This window comes from Rattus rattus, chromosome 2 (assembly GCF_011064425.1).
Source record: "Rattus rattus isolate New Zealand chromosome 2, Rrattus_CSIRO_v1, whole genome shotgun sequence".
In the NCBI taxonomy this organism is placed as follows: domain Eukaryota; kingdom Metazoa; phylum Chordata; class Mammalia; order Rodentia; family Muridae; genus Rattus; species Rattus rattus.
Window position 1 is genome coordinate 160,532,439 of NC_046155.1, and position 19,478 is coordinate 160,551,916.

The following is a 19,478-nucleotide window of genomic DNA, read 5'->3' on the forward strand; positions in this document are numbered from 1 at the left end:
CAGATAGAATTCATTTTGTTTAACAAGCACTGTGTGTGTGAGAAGGCTCATGGCCCAAAGCAATGACACAATCACCAAGTCCCTTCTGGTAGGTGAAGGACTTGATTATAGGGAGCGTGGGTAACAATCCCCAATATAATAATTCCTGGATCTCCCCTCCAGAAATTAATCAGATGTGGGGCTGAAGACATAGCTAGTGATCCAGAAGAAGGGCGGGGGGAGGTGGAAGGGAGGAGCAGGAGGAAGGGGAGGAGCAGGAGGAAAGGGAGGAGGAGGAGGAGGAGGAGGAGGAGGAGGAGGAGGAGGAGGAGGAGGAGGAGGAGGAGGAGGAGAAGAAGAAGAAGAAGAAGAAGAAGAAGAAGAAGAAGAAGAAGAAGAAGAAGAAGAAGAAGAAGAAGAAGAAGAAGAAGAAGAAGAGGGGTTGGGGATTTGGCTCAGTGGTAGAGCGCTTGCCTAGGGAAGCGCAAGGCCCTGGGTTCGTCCCCAGCTCCGAAAAAAAAAAAAAAAAAAAGAAGAAGAAGAAGAAGACGATGACGACAAGGTGAAGGCACCTGAAGGTGAGGTGAGTCCCCAAGGTCACAACAAAAGAGAAATGCAGGAGCTGAGGCTCACAGGAGGACATTCCTTTCCAGGATGGGGACAGTTATTCGGGGACTCAGCAGTCACCTCCACCATGCCAGAGCCACCTTGTATAGGACACCTTCTTCAGTGCCTCCATTCAGCCTCACCCTGCTTCTGCCATCTCCACCTCCTGACCCCACCCATCGTTGGTCCTTCCCTTTAGGCCCAGGCCAGAATAACTGGTTTTGTGGGGTTTGTTTCATTTTAAGATAGGGGGTCTCCATATATAACCCAGGCCAGCCTTGAACTCATGGTGCTCGTGACCATACTGATTCAGACTCCTAAGCACTGCGGTCGTAGACACAGATGCTTGCATTACTGTTGATGCTCATCACTTGTGGTGTTAGCGATGGAACCCCAGCTATGCAAGCCCTGGGCCTCTGAGCCGTGTGTCAAGCCCCTTCACGTTTTGGTTGTTTATTTTGAGATAAGCCTTCCCTGTGTATCCCAACCAGGTTGGCCTGGAACTCCGGAGTCCTGAGAGTAAAGGCATGTGCCACCGTGCCCAGTCTACAGTTTCGTTTCTTTTTTAACCCTAGATTACATCTTTAACCATGTGCAGGTGAGTAGGTCTGCGTTGAGGTACGTGCCAGTGCCCACGGACAGACGCCATAGGTGTCAGGCATCCCTGGAGCTGGAGAGGCTCTCAGGACCCAGAATTTTTGTGAGCTGCTCTACATCGATGCTGGGAATTGAACTCAGTCCCTTTCCAGTACCTGCTCCTAACCATTGAGCCATCCTCACAGTTTCAAGAACTTTCCTATTCTTTTTTCTTTCTTTTTTCTTTTCTTTTCTTTTTTTTTCTTTTTTCATTTCTTTTCTTTTCTTTTCTTTTTTTTTTTTTTTTTGGAGCCTTTACATAAATTTGCTGAGTTTATTCATGATGCAGTCTTCAAATGACCTCATTTGAAAGTAACAGCTAACAAAAACCCATTTTAAAATACGTTGATCATTTGAAAACAGGCACGACATGATAGTGAAGACTCCCAGTTTTAAATAGCCTTACTATGAAATCACCCTTTTAACATTTCTACTTCAATTCTGGTTGAACCATGTTGGCCTCTTTATGTTTCGTTCAACAACCCTCTTGCCCTGATCCTTTTCTGATGGTTACTCTCCTGTGTACGGTACCACAGTCTCGATGGAAGGAGCTCTGAAAGGGCCACCTTCTTGAGCCCATATTTGTTGTCTGGTTTTTGTTGTCCCCTGGTGGACTTTCTCATAGCAATAGCCACGAGGGACGTGTTTCTGCTTCAGGTGACTGCATTCAGGGCAAATGTCTACATTATTCTTAATTTTAACAAGCTTGTGAGGGTTTCTTCTCCTACATCGGTTAACTTCGATGGTGCATCTGTTTTTGGGAGCTGCCATCCGAAAGATAACTATCTAAAAAGCTGGAATTCTCTTTATTTGTACTGGTATCATATGCTAGTTCTGTGAGGATGGATGGACTGGGGACTGCTCATGCTGGTGCCCACTGAGGACTGGCAAAGCCGCTCCAACTCTGCTGCAGTTGCCATTGCAATAGCTCCCCAGCACCTCTGGAGCGGTCCGGTCCGGAACGCACCAGCACCAGCGCCAGCCGCGGTAACCACAGCAGCAGCAGTGAAGGAGCCATGTTCCTCACAGGAGCGGGACGGGGGCTGAGCGGACTTTCCTATTCTTGTCTCTGTCCTTCTATGTCTCTTTTCTTCTTGCCCCAGTGGAATTTGGTTCCCATTAAACAACAGCTCTCCTCTCTCCTCTCCCCAGGCACTGGCAGCCAGCGCTCGACTTTCTGTGAGCGCCTGTGAGTGTGTGTGCTCCAGGAACCTTGTGTGAGTGGCATCTCACGATCACCTCCTGCGTTAATCTGCCTCGGGCAGGCAGCAGGCTCTGCCTGGGGTGCATCTGCTTTAGACATGAGCATCTCGATGCTTTCTTTTCCTTGTGTCTAGGGATGCTGGCTTTCCATTTAGGGCAGGGGCAGGAGGTTTTCCTTTGCAAACACATGGACTAAAGTGGGAAATATAATTTGTAGTAAGAGGTCAAAGGTGGAGAGGCCCTCGGAGCCCAGAACGGGAGGGTGGAAGAGGGAGGGGGAAGCCTTGCTCTCACATGTGGAATAGCCTTTGTGTCTCTAGTACCAGCAAAAAGAATGCGCTGGGTACTGAACTTCACACGCCCGGCCTCCCGGGGCCTCCAGGGCCTCCCTGGGCTTCTTATCACCTCCTGGAAAGGCATTCTGAAGTACATCTCTTTGTCCTCTATCCATTCGTTTATCCATTTATTTGCACAGCAAAGCCAGGTTTCCAGAGTCTGGACTGGGGTCTGCGCACACTCAGGAGCAGGCCTAGTTGTTTCTCCTCTCACCACAACCACCACCCCCTACCCCGCCCCCATGCTTTCTTCCTGCAATCTCAATCCTCTCCCAACCCTCCAGGCTCTGAGTCAGCTTGAATTCCTTTCTAGGTGGCGTTTGCAAGCCAGACAAGCAAAGAGACCAGGTTGATCCCTAAATTAGGAATAAAGATATGGGACAAAATGACAATCAGAACAATACTAATAGTAGTAATAAATAATGATGATGATGAGGTGGTGGTGGTGGTGATGATGATGATGATGATGATGATGAAGGAAGAAGAAGCTTTCCACACAAGGAGCTTCCTGCAGTTGTTGTGCACAGATGCGGGCTCAACTTTGCCAAATTATTCCATTGTCCCACGAGTCGGAAACCCTCATGCATACAGGAATTCACATTTTTGCTATTTTTCAGTGGGCTGCCAGCACCTGTCTATGTGCAACTTCTCTTGGTTGCCAGGCTCATTGTAAGTGGATTCCAACGTGACAGACGACAGTGACTGAGGGATGTTAATGTACTTAGGCCTGGCACCCACAGAGGAATGTGTCCCTGGCTTTGTGGACCTAGCTGGTGAGGGTCACTGCCTTGGAGACTCGGAAACTTGCTGCAAAGCCTGACCACTGCTCGCTCCCTCACTCACTCATGACAACCATGATTTTCCGTGGCATAAGATAGGAAACCCAATCCCAACTAGCTAAGTCAATACATGAAAATAATTGATTGGTTCCAGCATCCAGGAAGCTCTCAGTAATCCGGTCTTAAGCTTGATTGGACACAGGGACTCAACAAATCGGAAACCTGCCTCCCAGCACCCCCGGCTCTGCTCTCCAGGAAGAGTTTTCCTCCAAAGCAGGTCAACTTATGTGGCAAGATGGCCTCGTGGCTGCAAGCCCACTTCCAGTCAGCCTAGCAACTCCTGAGGAATGTCATTGGCTCCGCTTGGGCCACAGGCCTGTGCCTAAACCAATCGCACAACCAGGAATGTGGTGCTCTGATTGGTCAAGGCCCTGTCTCCCATCAAAGTGCCTCAGAGGGTGGTGCTTAGAGAAAAATGTTGATCTCTGACCAGAAGCGAGAGCTGAGCCTTCTCCCTCAAGCCCCACCTCTGTTTTGCAGCTGTGTCTGTCTTCAGAAAACCCAAAATGAGGAGATTTTACTGAAAGCTGGGGATATGGGGGTCGGACACAGAACAAAGCACCCTTGTGCCTTTGCTGTGCTGAGGCAGTAAGTGCCCGCTGCATATAGGCCCTCAACACCCGACATGCTTACACACCCTCACTTCTTGAAGTGTCTGCAAATTAGCCTTGATCCTGACAAGCCGGAACTTAGCTCAGAGTCCACACGCATCAGCTGTCACCCCTCTTCTATATGACTCTAAGCTTGAGAGGAGGATTTTAATTTTCCTAGGAATTTTTCATTGATTCTCGCTTCCCATGTAAGGCAGCATTTACTGGATGTGCTCCCTCATACAACGGAGTTAGCACAGAGCTAGGACCAACCGCTGTTGCAGGCTTCCCACTGTGGGGCTCATTGTAACAGTGTGAGCTCCTGAGGCACAGCGAGTAAGCCTCGGGAGCCTTACTTTCCCTAGGCAAACCTCTCCAACTGCAGGGCCTCTTGACTTCCTATTCATACACATTTAAGGTGGGCTGGAGACATACCTCAGTGGGGACATTGCTCAGCATATTATGTGAGCTCTGTGTTCCAGCCCAAGCACCCAACACACACACACACACACACACACACACACACACACACACACGGAGACAGACAGACACACAGACACACAGAGGCAGCAAGACAGAGACAGATACAGAGAGAACGTTAGATACACAGATACACAGAGAGAGAGAGACCGAGAGACAGACAGAGACAGCCAGAGAGACAGACAGCCATGCAAACATGGTGTGGGGGGAGCAGAGAGAGACAGAGACAGTCACAGAGAGATAGGCAACACACACACACATAGAGAGACAGACAAACAGACCGACAAACCGACACAGACAGACAGTGGGGGGGGGGATGTACTTCTTTTCTTTTAGGAGCTGCTGAAAGTTTCCTCTCTGAAACCTGTCCAAGGCCCCATGTTAGAATAGTGTATTTTTCCGGTCTTCCTTCTCTGTAAACCTTATATCCTGGCTCCTACATCGGCCTGTCCACCACGATCAGGGACAGGCTCACACCAAGCTAAACCAAGACCACCGACTTGACTTGTGAATGAGAACATATCTGGCACACTTATTGTATCAAACACTATTGAAAGCGTTCCGCAAGCATGGGAGTATTGACTCTCTTGGCAGCTCTAGGAGCCTGGAAGGTTAGAGGCACCCGTTTTGCAGATAGCCATGGAGCACAGAGAGGCTGTGAACGATCCGAGAGACCAAGGGCCGGAGAGAGGTGCTATCCTCATCACACGGTAGCTGGGTCATGCCTCTAAGGCAGTGTTGAGGGTTCTTTCCATAGTCTTCCCACAAGACTGTGCTTGTTATTAGGTGCTCTGGAGTCCATGCAGGGACACAAGGAAAATGAACTTATATACCCCAAAGCCAACTATGCCAGACGAGGGGCCACTAGTGAGTTCCAAAGGCTTCAAGCTGTACCGAAGAGCTTTTCCTAGCCAATCATTGGATGTTTCTTCCTCCACAAAGCCCTCCTGGCATTCCTCTCCACTTGAAGTCATGGCCCCCAGTATTTTCTCAGCTCAGTCCTTACTGCTCTGAACAGAAACTGTCAACCCACATGACTGACTGCCTCCCTTCGTAAATAAGCTGACATTTAAATCTGACTTTTCTTGGCTTTGGTCTTTTTAAAAAAGAAAAAAAAAGAAAAGAAAAGAAAACGACTAATGGGGTTAGAGAGATGCCTCAGAGGTTCAGAGTACTGGCTGCCAGTTGGATTCCCAGTGGCCATGTAGGGGCTCACACTACTTGTATTTGTATATTAAAACTCACTGGTGGTTGTGAGTATCCCCGACTGAGTCTGATATAGCAGACCCAGCTCCCTGTGTGGTTGCACTTACTGCTAGGCTACACAACACAAACACACCCACCAATCAGTGTGATAGTCTACGTGAGCTGTTCAATACTCGGGCCGTGCAGGGACTAGAGAGATGATTTGGTTAAGACCCAGGGTGAGCAGCTAACAACCGTCTGTAACTCAAGTTCTAGGGGATCAGACGCCTCCTTCTGGCTTCTGTGGGCACCTGCCTGTATGCAGGATTATGTGTAAACACACACACACACACACACACACACACACACACAAATAAAACCTTCATAAAGCAGGCCACCGTATCCCACTGTGAGCTCATTTGAGTGGCCAGAGCACTCTAATGATCAGAGCAGTCTTGGCCTAATTTTCAGAATGTGACCGGCTACAGTTATGAAACACATTTGTTTTGCTTTGGTTTCTCGTTTGTTCGTTCAGTTCAGGATGTAAAACACGTCGAGGAGCCAGAACTTTTCCTCGGCCCTTCCTGGTTCTTCTTCCCTGCAGAAGCGACTCCTGTTTTGATTACCATGGTTTTCCTCCTCTGTGGGGTGCTGGGGATGGAGCCCAGGGCCTGGGCCTCTAACCACGTGTAGTACACCACAATCTTTCCTTTTCCCGTTTTCCTGTATAATTTTTTGTTATAAGCCAGGGGAAAAAAATATAGCTCAGGATAGGCTCACTCTGTAGATCAGGATGCCTTCAAACTTACAGAGATCTACCTGCCTCTGTCTCCTCAGTGCTAGGATTAAAGGTGTGCTCTACCATGTAAGTTTAGGCTCAAAATACTTATTTTTAAAGACAGGGTTTCTCTATGTGTCCCCGGCTGGCCTGGAACTCACTCTGCTATTAAAGATGTGTGCAACCAACACCTGGCCTGGAATTCACTCTGTAGACCAGGCTAGCCTTGAACTCTGAGGCACCTGTCTCTTCCTCCTGAGTAGGAGTGTTGGGATTAAAGGCGGGTGCTACCACACCCAACCTGTGTTTTGCATTCTTGAGTGTGGGATTCTTGTGTGCTGCTGCAAGGGCAAACGATTTGTGATTTTTTTTTTTTTTTTTTGCTGTGTAGTCTTTTTTTTTTTTTTCTTTTCTTTCTTTTTTTTTTTTTTTTTTTTTTTTTGGAGCTGGGGACCGAACAGGGCCTTGCGCTTTGCTAGGCAAGCGCTCTACTGCTGAGCTAAATCCCCAACCTGCTGTGTAGTCTTTCATTCATTTGTTTTATTGTTAGGACATAAAATACCTGGAACTCTCATTCTTTGCTGATGATGGGTCCATAAGGAAAACTATGGATGGAACAATAGTTCCTTTATTGAGCATTTACTGTGTGCCAGGCCTGGTACTGATTCATCTGTTTCCTTTCATTCTCACAGCAAGTATAGGCAGTAGATAGCTGTGGTCTGTGAACTAGGGTCATCCTTGAACAAGCATGATAGCATTAGTTAAATTCTTAGGGGTAGGCTTTAATTTTATAGGGCTTAATCCAAAGTTTCGCCTGAAGTTTAATCATCTGCTGTTGAAACCAACAAGGTTTGAGGAATATGGGATCTGGGGCTCAACCTGCTCATGACATCGTGCACAAATCCTCTCAGCAGCCTGGGACACCCCCGGTTTGCTAGTCGGGACCTGTGGGAAGGGCACACCCCATTTTGACTTCCACAGTCACTTACCCTGAGGAAAGTTCCCAGAGGTATCAGACCCTGCCTGCCTTCTGCCTTACACACTTTAACAAGTTGAGTACAGGTCTTTGCTAGTAGCCATTGTGTTTAAAGTGTCTTTCTCAGTAACTTGTATGCTCCACAGACCTGGGTCAGTGTGGGATGGGAGGATATATATATATATATATATATATATATATATATATATATATATATATATATATATATATGCTTTACGAACATAAGAGAAGTGACCCTTTTAATCTAGACACTGCCCAGAGCTCGAACAAGTCGAGAAGGGCCAAGAGGATAAGAAAACAGAGTGAAGAACAAGAGATTCAAGGAAACAAGTGCTTTGCCATAGCAAGGCAGCGACACTGGAGAGGACGTCCTGGGGAAAGGTATGCTGGAGAGGAAGTGGTTACCATAGGCCTTCAAGTTTTCCGGAAACACAAACAGCTGGAATGGGTCAGGAGAGAGTACTGCAAGCACTGGGGCTCTGGGGTGAGAAAGGGCACCGGATACTGGATCCAGCAGCTCAGGCGGAGGGCTGAAGGTCAGGTCTGGGTGGCTGAGGGTCACTTCACGTTGTGAGGCATGTGCTTATTCTGAGGTTGAGGAAAACACGTGGAGTAAAATTTTAGGCTGGAGACTGCCTCACCTCATGTGGACCTGAGGGTCAGAGGCCTATTGCAGGCGGGTTGAGCTAGAGGCACAGAAATGTGCTTGGATAGCCAAATGAATGAATGGATCTAGAGACACTGACAGATTAAAGGACCTGCTGCTGGTCCACATGAGATCTAACAGCAGCAGCCTGAAAGCTGGTTCCGGTCCCAGGAGCTGTTGTGACCTTGGGGACACCCACGCACCGGACTCGGCCCGGAACTCTGTGTCTCAGGGGCGGGGAGGACGAGCCGGGAAGGACAGTGCGCGCGCGCGGGAGACAGGCGGACGACCGGTTCTGTATGCCCGGCCCTCCCGTGCATCACTGCGGTCAAGCCCGGCCGCCGATTATTGCAATCTGTCGAGCTAACATTCCACTTGCGCGGCCCACACGGCTCCTCGCGGCCCCGCAAGCTCCTAATCCTTCGGGCGCTCGCGCCAAGATTCTCCCGCGTCAGCGAGCCCGCCCCGCAGCCGCGCGCGCCACTCGACTCTCCCGCGTCCCGCCCCGATCAGGCCCCGCCCACCACGTCCGCACCACGCCCCCGGCGCGCAGGCCCTGACATCTAGCCCCACCCCTTTCGTGCAGGGCACGCCCATATTAGAACACGCCCGCTGGGAAGCCCCGCCTCAACCAGAGCTCTTCGCTGGTCCGCGCGGCGACGGGGCGGGCCCTGGGCCTGCGGCGGCCGCTGAGGGGCTCGCTGCCCGCGGGGCGGGGCGCGAGGGCGGGACGGGGCCGGTACCGCGCGCTGGGATTTTTAAATGTCCCGCTCGAAGCCGGGCGCAGGAGCAGCCGGCTCGACAGCTAGCGCGGTGTAGGGGGCAGGCGCGGATCCCGCCAGCGCCGCGCGCTCGGCCGCCGCCTCCCGCCTCCTGCTTCCCGCCCGCCGTCGGCCTCCTGTCCGCTCGAGCGCGCCTGCCTGCGGCGGACACAGCTTCGGGTACGGGCTGCCTGGACTCCCGGGACTCCCACGACTCCCAGGTTTCCGGACCGGGTCCGACCGGACCGGGCCCGGGTGGGGGTGGGGCGAGACCCGGTCACCCGGTCCCCTGAGGTATCAGCTCGGGTTGCCCCGGCTAGGGTGGCTGTGAGAGACGAGTCAGGGGGTAGGTGTAGAAAGGGACACTGAGGCAGCCCCGGCCCCGAGGGCGGTGATGGAGCGGGGGGTCCTCTCAGAGGTCGGCTAGGCCTCCATCCTCAACCTCAGGTTCGGACCCAGGGTCGCAGGCTGCCGGGGGCGCCTGCGGGTGACAAGCCACCCGGGCCCATCGGCCATTTTCCCGGCCGGCCTCCGGGCCCGGGAGGCTCCCGCCGCCGCCGCCGCCGCCCGCGCGGGAGGGGGGAGGGGTGCCCGGGACGAACTGGAGGACTCAGGTCCCCTCTGCGGGCCGTGCTCACCACGATGCCTGCTTGATGTCCTCCCAGGTCTGAGTTCCAAGTCCTGAGCCATGCCAAGGGAAAGGAAGGAGAGGTGAGTGGCCTCCCTGCTGCGGGAGGGTAAGGGTGAGTAGCGGTGGGGGAGGGGCAGAATGAGTTTTGGGGGAGCAGCACCCCATGACACCATGCCTTTGCAGAGACTCGAAGGACCACAGCAACATGAAAGAAGAAGGTGGCTCCGACCTCTCAGTCCGATCCAGAAAAAGGAAGGCAAATGTGGCCGTTGTGAGTACAAAGGATACAGGTTGGGAAGGGGACACCTCTTCTCCCCCCCCCCCATTTCATCTTACCTGGGTACCAAATTTGGGTCTTCTCACCTACTAGTGAAGAGAATTAGTTGATGGGGAGGTTTCCATTAGTTGAATGTCGTTCAGAACCTAACAAACTTTTTTCCCCCTTTTCTCTTGTGTTTTTGTCTTTGGGTTGCACCGTGTGGACCCTTGGTGGACTGGGAATTTTTTTGTTTTTAGTTTTTGCAAGATCCGGATGAAGAAATTGCCAAGATTGACAAGACTGTGAAAAGCCAGGATAGCAGTCAGGTAGGTCTGCTGCCTACAGGGTGTTCTGCCTCTTGAGTTCCATGCTTTCTTTCTTCCAAGTTTCCCAAACCAGAGCCGCAGGCCACATGGCTGAGCCTCTGGAGCCTGTCAGTGTGGCCTGGTCTCTGTTGGGCCTGGGGTTGTGGGAAGGGTTTTCGTTTCCTGAATGGCACCTTGAAGGTTACAGATACTGATACCTGGAGGAACCAGAGTGAGTGCCATACACTTTGGTGCTTTCTAAACCCAGGGGAAACTGAGTCTTAGAACCCAGAATCCTTTGCAAGCCCAGAGCAGAGCTGGGCCTGCAGTCTTATTGACAAAGGCTAGCTGGGGCATAGGACTCTCAACTATTTCTCCCTCATCCATACTTGGGACTTCTCTTAATCCCAGCAGCAGAGAAGCAGAGGTGGGCGATCAGGGTTCCACACCAGCCCAGACCATTTAGTGAGATCCTGGAGCAAAAAATAAAAAAAACTTTTCTCCTATGTGGCCCAGAATGTTATACCGTCAGCTGACTGCATTGATCACCGCTGTCTGGACATTTACATGGCCTCAGCAAGGGTCTGTGATGACGTGTGTCTGAACCAGTATTTCATTGGCCGCTCCACTTCTGTCCCTCCTGTGGAGCGCTTGCCAGATCTTTCTAATGCAGCATGGTATCATAATTTCAGAAGATCCTTGCAGAGAGAGCTTGTATTATCTCTTTGCCTCCAGAGATGGCTGGAGACTATAGTTATGGCTCCAGTGGGGGGAGCAGCCTATCTCCAAAGTAGTTGGTGAGACCTTCGACCTTTATCACAGATAAAGCTGAGCAGGAACAGTATTCTGTTGACCTCATCTCTCTTCTCCTAAAGAGGCTAGCGGTGACTTTGAGAGCAGGGAGAGACAGCTGGTTCTGAAGAATGTCTTCTGGGCAATGATGTTCCGCCAGCTAGGGCTGCAGTAATGTGTGTTTCTAGGCAGGACCCCACTAGACATTAAAGGGTCAGGTTTTCTTCCTGTTCAAAAAAAAAAGTAGCCCCAACAGAAGGAAAGTGCATCTCATATTCTTTTTTCTCCCATTATTTCCCTTAAAACCTTCAGCAAGTTGTTATTAAGATAGACCATGCTTTGTAGAATTCAAGATTGTTCATGTTGCCAGCTGTGCTTTTAACAGAAATGTCCAAGCGAGAGTGAAGCTAAGCCGTCAGTGTTGGCGTTGTGGAAATTCAGGCTCACATCTCAGGAGTAACAGCAGTGCTCAGAGTGTCCAAGAAAGGACTGGCTCCTCGTCTGCACTGTGGGGATGAGGGTCATAGAAAATGAGTGGAGTGATAGAGAGTCCAGTCATGAGAAAGTGTTCTCATGTTGAATTTCTAGAGTAGATAGCTTAAAAATAACTATTTTTTTTTCTGTGAAGATTCATAAAGCCAGAATTTGGGGTGGGTAGTTTTGTCTGTTTTGTGTTTTAATTGCTTAGAATTTTTTTCTGGATTTAAGTTCAGCCCAGTGAGAGGATTCATACTAAATTCAATAATACTGAAAGCCCACAAAGACCTTTGGTTCTTATCTTCAGCTACTATTTTTGTTTTTAAAACGGGATCCCAGGCTGGAGAGATGGCTCAGTGGTTAAGAGCACTGACTGCTCTTCCAGAGGTCCTGAGTTCAAATCCCAGCAACCACATGGTGGCTCACAACCATCTGTAATGATATCTGATGCCCTCTTCTGGTGTGTCTGAAGGCAGCCTTAAATCTTTAAAGAAAGAAGGAAAAAAAAAAAAAACAGGGCCCCTTATGTAACTCAGGCTGACCTTGAACTCAGTGATCCCCTCCCTGCCTCAGCCTCCAGAGTGCTAGGATTAGAAGCATGCACACAACCACTTACTCTAAATGGCTGCATGTCCACTTTCTTATTTACTTTTTTCACAAAACCTTTTAACTTTATTGTATTTGGTTTTTTGCTTGTTTTTGAGATGGGCTCCGACTATGTACCAGGCTGGCCTCAAACTCCCAAAGATTGCATGAGCACTTCTGAGTGCTGAGATTAAAGGCATGAGTCACTACATCCGTCAGGACAGAACTTTCTTATTTCAAGCTGAATACTAGTCAGTCATTTTTCTGCTTGCTTTGCATAAGGGAGAGATATAGTATAAGGATAAAAGGTGGTGAGCCATAGTTGCGGTTGATCTCAAAGTCAGGCTGATCTGGCATCTTATAAAACTTTGCATACACTCAAAAGCAGACTTAATTATTCTGCCTTCTCCACTGGCTTCTTAAAACGTCTGCTTAAGGCACACTTCATCTGTCTGTGAATTGCAGGTTGGAAACTGCTAAGTTTATCTCTAAAGGCCTGCTCCCAGATGTGCCAGGCACCTGGCCATGGAGAATGGCACCTAACTTACACCTTCAAAAGAACTCGTTCTTGATTGAAGAGCAACTTCCTGTAGTGGTAATTGTGAACCTTTTGAGTCAGGGCCGGTGATGCTATACCAAGCATACAAAGCCAGAACTGAAAGGAAGCTGCCTTTCTCGAACAGCTGGCAGGAGCTGTTGTGAATAATTTGCATGCCCAATTCTTTCTCCATTGAGCAGAGAGAAGCTTTATGCAGCACGGATTGGAAATGGGGTTCTGTGGAAATGGTCTGGGTACTTCAAGAACAGGGGTTGAATTCAGGAAGACATCCCGGGCATACCTGTTTTATTTTCTAGTCACTAACAGCCTCTGTTAAAAATAAGATGGCTGCTGGTGCCAGGTACAGTGGTGTGCTCCTCTAACCAGCATTTAAGAGGTGAGGCAGGAGGATCATAGTTAGAAATTAATCTGGACTACATAGGTAAGACTTGTCAACAAATGAATGAAACGATGCCTAGGATGCAGTCTTAAGATGGAGGGCTTCCACACCAGCAGTCACTGCATGCTTAATGCCTCTGTTGTTGTTTTTTTTTTTACTCATTTTTAAGTATGTGAATGTTTTGCCTATCTGTATGTCTGTCCCATGTTTGTACCTGGTGCCTGGGGAGGGCAGAGGCGTTGAATCTTATGGAACTAGAATAACATGAGCTATTTATAGGCTATGAAATCATTTCTTTGAGCTCATTAGTTTGACCTGTGATCACAACTTGATTTAGTTCTAATGAGGTACTGATTGAGTTAGGGAAAACCAAAGGTCCCTGTTCCATATATATGATCAAATCTTTTTGGTAATATAAGCTACTTTTTGTGTCCAGTTGGCCACCTGCGTATTTCATTTGATGTCCATGCTTTCTAAGTTAGTTACAGAAGTGACATGGACTCTTTGAGGCATGCCTTTGGCTTGCTTCTCCATGTTAACCAAGGCCAGCATGTCGAGCCCAGCTAATTTACCAGTCCACGAGTGGACAAGTTGCTGGTTTACCTCTAACACATTGCTGTGTATTTTATTGGCAGCCTTGGGATGATGATTCAGCATGCATGGACCCCTGCTCTTTCATCCCCACCCCTAACAAAGAAGAGGACAATGAGCTTGAGTACCCCAAGACTGCATTTCAGCCTCGGAAAATCAGACCGCCCAGAGCCTCCCCACTTCCCGTCTTGAAGTAGGTGTTGACTTTGATCCATGGCTTCTGAGTGTCATTTGTCTTTCTGGTCTACATTAGTGTGGGTGCAGATGACATGGATCTGAGGTTTTTGTTGCCTTTTTCTTTTTACAGTTGGGGCAATAGAGAAGAGGTCTGGAGGATCATGTTAAACAAAGAGAAGACTTACCTGAGAGATGAGCACTTTCTGCAGCGCCACCCTCTCCTGCAGGCGAGGATGAGAGCAGTTCTTCTGGACTGGCTGATGGAGGTGAGCATGAGTGTCCTGGCTGCTAGAGCATCACCATTGCTAGATTTCTCTATGCTGCTGCAATCTCTCTCTAAATTATTGACATTTCTGAAATAATTTTGTCCCTTAGACATTAAAGTTGGCATTTTGTTTATATGAACAGGTTATATGTAAGAGTCAGACCTCGAGTGTCCATGCTCTCCTCCCAGAAGGCTTTCTTAATCGGCTGTCTTATTCTAATCACATTGAGAATCATTTCCCTACTTCTGTACAGCAGTTGGTCAGTTCGCAAGTACAAGGGGTACAGTGGTTTGCCTGCACAGTCGAAGCCTTAAGTTTCATTCCAGGTGCTCAAGAAACAAACAAAAGACCCCACAGACTAACAAGCTAATCATTAAACCTTTTTTTTTAATGACATTTAAAGGCTGACGGTGATCAGTCTGATGATCTAACATGAATGAGACCCTAGGCTGAACTGAATCTCCAGTAGTGTCAAAAGAAAGTGAAATTAGATTAGTGGGACACCTCTTGCTGGGGGTGAACTTCGAGTGACTTGTAGTACTTGGATTCAAGGGAACTTCCTGGGTACTTGTAGTAAGAAATGGCATTTTCTTCTGAGGAGTGGAATCATGTTGGCAGGTTTACCTCCAGAAAGTGTGTAGGGGGTATGAGTAACTCAAAAGTTGTAGGGACACCTACCCTTTGGAAAGGCAGTTTCTCTACTTTCTATGCATCCTACTGGGACCAGACCTAGAATCAGTCTGTGCTGACTTGTGGCTTGTAGGCCTGGGTCAGACAAATTGCTTAAATTTGAGTCAGTTTTATTTTACACAGGCTCTCATGTAGCCCAGGCTGACCCTGAGCTTGCTATGATACATTAAACTTCTATCTCCTCCTCCCAAGTAGTGGAATTATAAGTGTGTACCACCACAAGTGGGCCTGCCTTTCTTGTTAGAGATTTATATGTATCTCTGTGTGCCACTGTGTTGATGTGCTCAGAGGTCAAGAGGGTGTCAGCTAGAGTTACAGGCAGTTGTGAGCCAATCTGTGTGTGCTGGGAACCAAACTCAGGTCCTGGATAACCAGCCCGCGCTCACTGAGCTTCTTGTCTAATCTTCAAGAAGTGCTTTGGGTGCAGAGTTGTACAGATTAGAAATACTGTATAGCCAGGAGTCATGGCACAGCCTGCTGACTACATCCTCACTACTGCAAAAGAAACAAAAGCTGCTGAGAGTGGGGCACACACAATTAACCCCAGCACTCAGGAGGCAGAGGCAAGTGGAGCTCTGAGGTCAAGGCCAGCCTGGTCTACACAGCAAGTTCCATTTCCAGCCAGGGCTACATAGTAAGTCCCAGTCTCAAAAAAGTCAAAAAGAATGTAGTTGGTATTGTTCAGCTGTGAAGAATATAGCACTTCTTTTTCTGAGTTACAGTGAAACTTGTAAAGGAGGCTGCATTCTTTGAGAACTGTAGGCTTTGTGGAGTGAGGAATTGGTCTCTCTAAAAGTGCTACTTTGATCAGACAGGCTGTCTGATTTGCTCTTGCTTTCGTATATAAGTCATAGGGCCCTTAGTTCCAGGGTCTCACTGGGCTGCGCTTAGGAGGAGTAGGGTGACAGCCTTTCATAAAAGCGGTTAGCTTTCTTACCATGTCAAAACTCAGGCAGGTTTGCTTGTGCTGCCCTCGAGAACCTGCTCTAACATGGAGCCTTTTTTCCAGGTGTGCGAAGTCTATAAGCTCCACAGAGAGACATTCTACTTGGCACAGGACTTCTTTGATCGTTACATGGCATCACAACAGAATATCATAAAAACACTTTTACAACTTATTGGGATTTCAGCCTTATTTATTGCTTCTAAACTTGAGGTAAAAAGAATGACAAAAAGAAAAAAATCCTCCCTAATGTTCTTTGTGTAATAATCATTATTTCTTAAATTTTGCCCCTATGAGTAGCTGTCATATACATCTTGAATTCTCTTAACTCTTAGGCTTCTAAGCTTAAGGCAGTGTTGGGGTGGGGGGCGGATAAGGATCAGGTGCATAGATCATTTAAATCAGTAGTTTCTTTAATCAGAGTTGACCCTGGGGCTGAAAGGTTGAAATTGTGGTGTAGGGCTCCTAGCCTTGGGCAGTTGAGGTAGAAGAATGGGCAGTTTGAAGCCTGCTTGCCCTCTCAAAACAATATAAAAAGGGATGTTATGGGTTCGTTTATAGATTATAGGGTGAGTGGAAAAAGTCTAAGGTTTGGTTTATTCGTCCATGGGTCCATTTATCTGTGAAGTATCCTTTTTTGAAACCAAATCTCTGTAGCTCTAGCTAGTGTTTCTCCTTATGACTAACATGCTTTCGGTTGCTGAAGTGAACCAGTGTTGAGAGCCACTGAGTGTATCCTTTACCCACATCAGCATGCTAGAGCCATCGTGGAACGGTTTCTTCTAATAACATCTTCTTTCTGTTCCCTTTTAGGAAATCTACCCTCCAAAGTTGCACCAGTTTGCTTATGTTACTGATGGCGCTTGCTCCGGGGATGAAATTCTTACCATGGAACTGATGATGATGAAGGCAGGTTACACATTCATATCGGGCGGGGGGTTGTTGCCCAGTGGGTCTTATCCAGCTAGGCCTGTGGTGGCAGGGACTGCGGTTGAACTTTTTACAAGTGACTTCTTTCCTTTTAGGCCCTTAAGTGGCGTTTAAGCCCCCTGACCATTGTGTCCTGGCTGAATGTTTATGTCCAAGTGGCCTACGTCAACGACACGGGTGAAGTGCTGATGCCTCAGTACCCACAGCAGGTCTTCGTGCAGATCGCAGAGGTACGTGGGCCTCTTGCTTCCCCGCTGTGTGTGTGTGAGGCACATCTAGAAGCTTCTAGAAGCTTCATGTGGCATCTTGTCTTAGTGCTACTGTCTTCCCTCAGCTTTTAGACCTGTGCGTCCTGGATGTTGGCTGCTTAGAATTTCCTTATGGTGTCCTCGCTGCTTCTGCTTTGTATCATTTTTCCTCGTTGGAGTTGATGCAGAAGGTCTCAGGTAGGTTGGGTTTTGCTGTGAGATCACAGACAAGGTGTCTTCAGGGTACAAGCCAGCTATCACCAGCTGGGATTGAGCCTCTGACTTCTTTACTGGCAGGTTATCAGTGGTGTGACATAGAGAAGTGTGTCAAGTGGATGGTTCCATTCGCCATGGTTATCCGGGAGATGGGAAGTTCCAAGCTCAAGCACTTCCGGGGAGTTCCCATGGAAGACTCCCACAACATCCAGACCCACACCAACAGCTTGGATTTGCTGGTCAGTAATCCCCTTGCTCCCATCAGACAAGTACTTAACCAATGCCGCCTAAGGAAAAGCCAGTTCTAATTCCATTAAGAATGTTTCTGGTCCATACATCCTGTGTCTCAGTATTTGCAGACCATAGACTGTGAGAGGGCTTGTTTACTGAGATCAGGTCTTACTAGATATAGCCCAGATTGACCTAGAACTCAAAAATCTGACCTCTGCTTCCAAATGGTAGGATTACAAGTTTGCCACTATACCTAACTATAATTTTTACTATTTCTCCCTCTAGCCCCCATATTAAAAACATACATCAAGCAAAATGACACTTTCTTTCACTTTGACAACTTTCCGTCTTATCTTTGTAGGACAAAGCCCAAGCAAAGAAAGCCATATTGTCAGAACAAAATAGGATTTCTCCTCCTCCGAGTGGGGTCCTGACACCCCCACACAGCAGTAAGAAGCAGAGCAGTGAGCAGGAGACAGAATGACCAGACCTGTCATCGCCTCCAAAGACAGTGGTGTGGAAGCAGCTGCCTGGAGCTCCTTGTGCTGCCTTGGAGGTCAGGAGCCCCTGCAGATGCTATGCTCTGTGGAGAGGTGTCTCTTCCAGAGCAGCAGGGGTCTACAAGATGCCTTGGACGGAAGTGCTTTGATTGAATGCTAGGTGTTTTAACTATAGGGTCAAGTACACCAGCCACCTCCAGAACACCAGTGAGTGCTCCAGAAGCTGCTAAGGAGGGTGCTACTTGACCCACTGGACTCTTCACACAGATGGCAAAAGCTTGAAGTTAAGGAGGCCATGGTGCTTGCTGGCCTCTGCTCGGTGTTGCAGGGTTGCTGTTGTTGATAGGGTACGGCGAGTGGTCGTGAGCAAGCATGGGATGCAGAGCCACAGCCTGGCCTGAGCTGCCCTTCTCCACTGTCAGCTGACAGCATATCCTGCCTTTCATGAACTCTTGTTTTGTAAGTGCTGCTACGTCTATCAATTTTTAATAAAGATAATGCTATCTTTGAAGCAGCTGTTGTTAACTCTGCGGTATCAGAAACTAGCAGTTCTCTTTTAGAGTGGCTCTACCAAGTTCTCTTGCTTTCATAATTTTTTAGACAGTCTTACAATGCACCCCAGGCTGGCCTAGAGCTTGCTGCATAGCCTGGGCTTCCGTGAGGCTCTTCTCCCACAATGCCCTACACAGGTGGCTATGCTTGGGGAGGTGTTCCATACCCAGGGTGTTTCACTAGTGCCATCTGTCCTCTGCAGAGCAGTTACAGGTCATGGAGCTATATAATTCATGGTCTTCACCCTTACCCAAATTATGAGGGATGTAAGACATTTTGTTTAAACAATTTAACAGAATAGCCTGAAACTGCCTCTAAGAGGAAAGTGAACCTGGGTACACCTAGAGTCTCAGCTCATGGGAAAATCCAAGGTTCTGGCCTACTATCCTAGGCCACTGAGGAAGGCCCTGTCTTAGAAGACGGGAGTGAATGGGGTGTGCTGCAGTGAACTGACAGCTGAAGTGAAGGGCAGGCCACTTGATTGGTAACATTTTACTTTAAATGGCAATGCTTCAGTGTGGGTATGCACACATGGGACGATGACCGAGCAGGCTAAATGACACTTATTCAACTTCTCATTTGAACTTGGTTTTCAAAAATCTAAAATAGAAGGTAGCCATTTTAGATTATATTGTTTGTTAAGAAGTTGGAGGTATTTGCCTAGGAAGCGCAAGGCCCTGGGTTCGGTCCCCAGCTCCGAAAAAAAGAACCAAAAAAAAAAAAAAGAAGTTGGAGGTATATTCTATTTCTTTGACATTGCTTAAAAGCTATAAATAGCTCTGGAAGTTTTTAGTCTTGCTAGTAAGTGTATCAGAAACCTACACATAGGGCTGGAAAGATGGCTCAGAGGTTAGCACTGGCTGCTCTTCCAGGTTTGATCCTGAGCTCTTAACCTCCGTAACTCCAGTCTTAGGAGATCTATTGCCTTTTTCTGGCTTCCTTCAGTACTGTGCATGTGGTGCGAAGTGAAGCATTTACACAGACAAAAACTAAACAAATCACACCTAATAGCATCACTCAAACAACACTTTTGCTTTTTGTTGTTTTTTTCAAGATAAGGTTTCTTTAACAGCCCTAGTTATCCTGAAACTTGCTTTGTAGACCAGGCTGGC

At 48.2% G+C, this 19,478-nt stretch overlaps 1 protein-coding gene and 2 pseudogenes across 2 annotated transcripts; 1 reads left to right on the forward strand and 2 right to left on the reverse strand.

Annotated features, from left to right (window-relative positions):
- The window catches only part of LOC116893360, a 545,263-nt pseudogene that overhangs the window by 16,121 nt on the left and 509,664 nt on the right, over positions 1–19,478 (reverse strand).
- LOC116892257 lies at positions 1,657–2,239 on the reverse strand (annotated as a pseudogene).
- Ccne1 (cyclin E1) lies at positions 9,051–18,325 on the forward strand. Of its 2 annotated transcripts, none has more exons than XM_032893838.1 (12): positions 9,051–9,329; positions 9,701–9,746; positions 9,850–9,937; positions 10,183–10,251; positions 13,658–13,806; positions 13,921–14,056; positions 15,756–15,902; positions 16,503–16,598; positions 16,715–16,849; positions 16,954–17,065; positions 17,165–17,322; positions 17,676–18,325. In XM_032893838.1, exons 2-12 carry the CDS (start codon positions 9,724–9,726, stop codon positions 17,796–17,798), a joined length of 1,236 nt encoding a protein of 411 aa, XP_032749729.1. In that variant the 5' UTR covers positions 9,051–9,329; positions 9,701–9,723; the 3' UTR covers positions 17,799–18,325. The 2 variants fall into 2 exon arrangements, with proteins under 2 accessions (XP_032749729.1, XP_032749728.1); XM_032893837.1 differs by having other exon boundaries at positions 9,051–9,215.

What these genes read in the sequence shown, in the direction of transcription:
- Ccne1 (XM_032893838.1), top strand. Translation starts at nt 9,724, where the DNA reads ATGCCAAGGGAAAGGAAGGAGAG. An exon ending in TTATTGCTTCTAAACTTGAG is followed by an intron (nt 15,903 to 16,502) that starts GTAAAAAGAATG and finishes GTTCCCTTTTAG; the next exon opens with GAAATCTACCCTCCAAAGTT. An exon ending in GTTGATGCAGAAGGTCTCAG is followed by an intron (nt 17,066 to 17,164) that starts GTAGGTTGGGTT and finishes CTTTACTGGCAG; the next exon opens with GTTATCAGTGGTGTGACATA.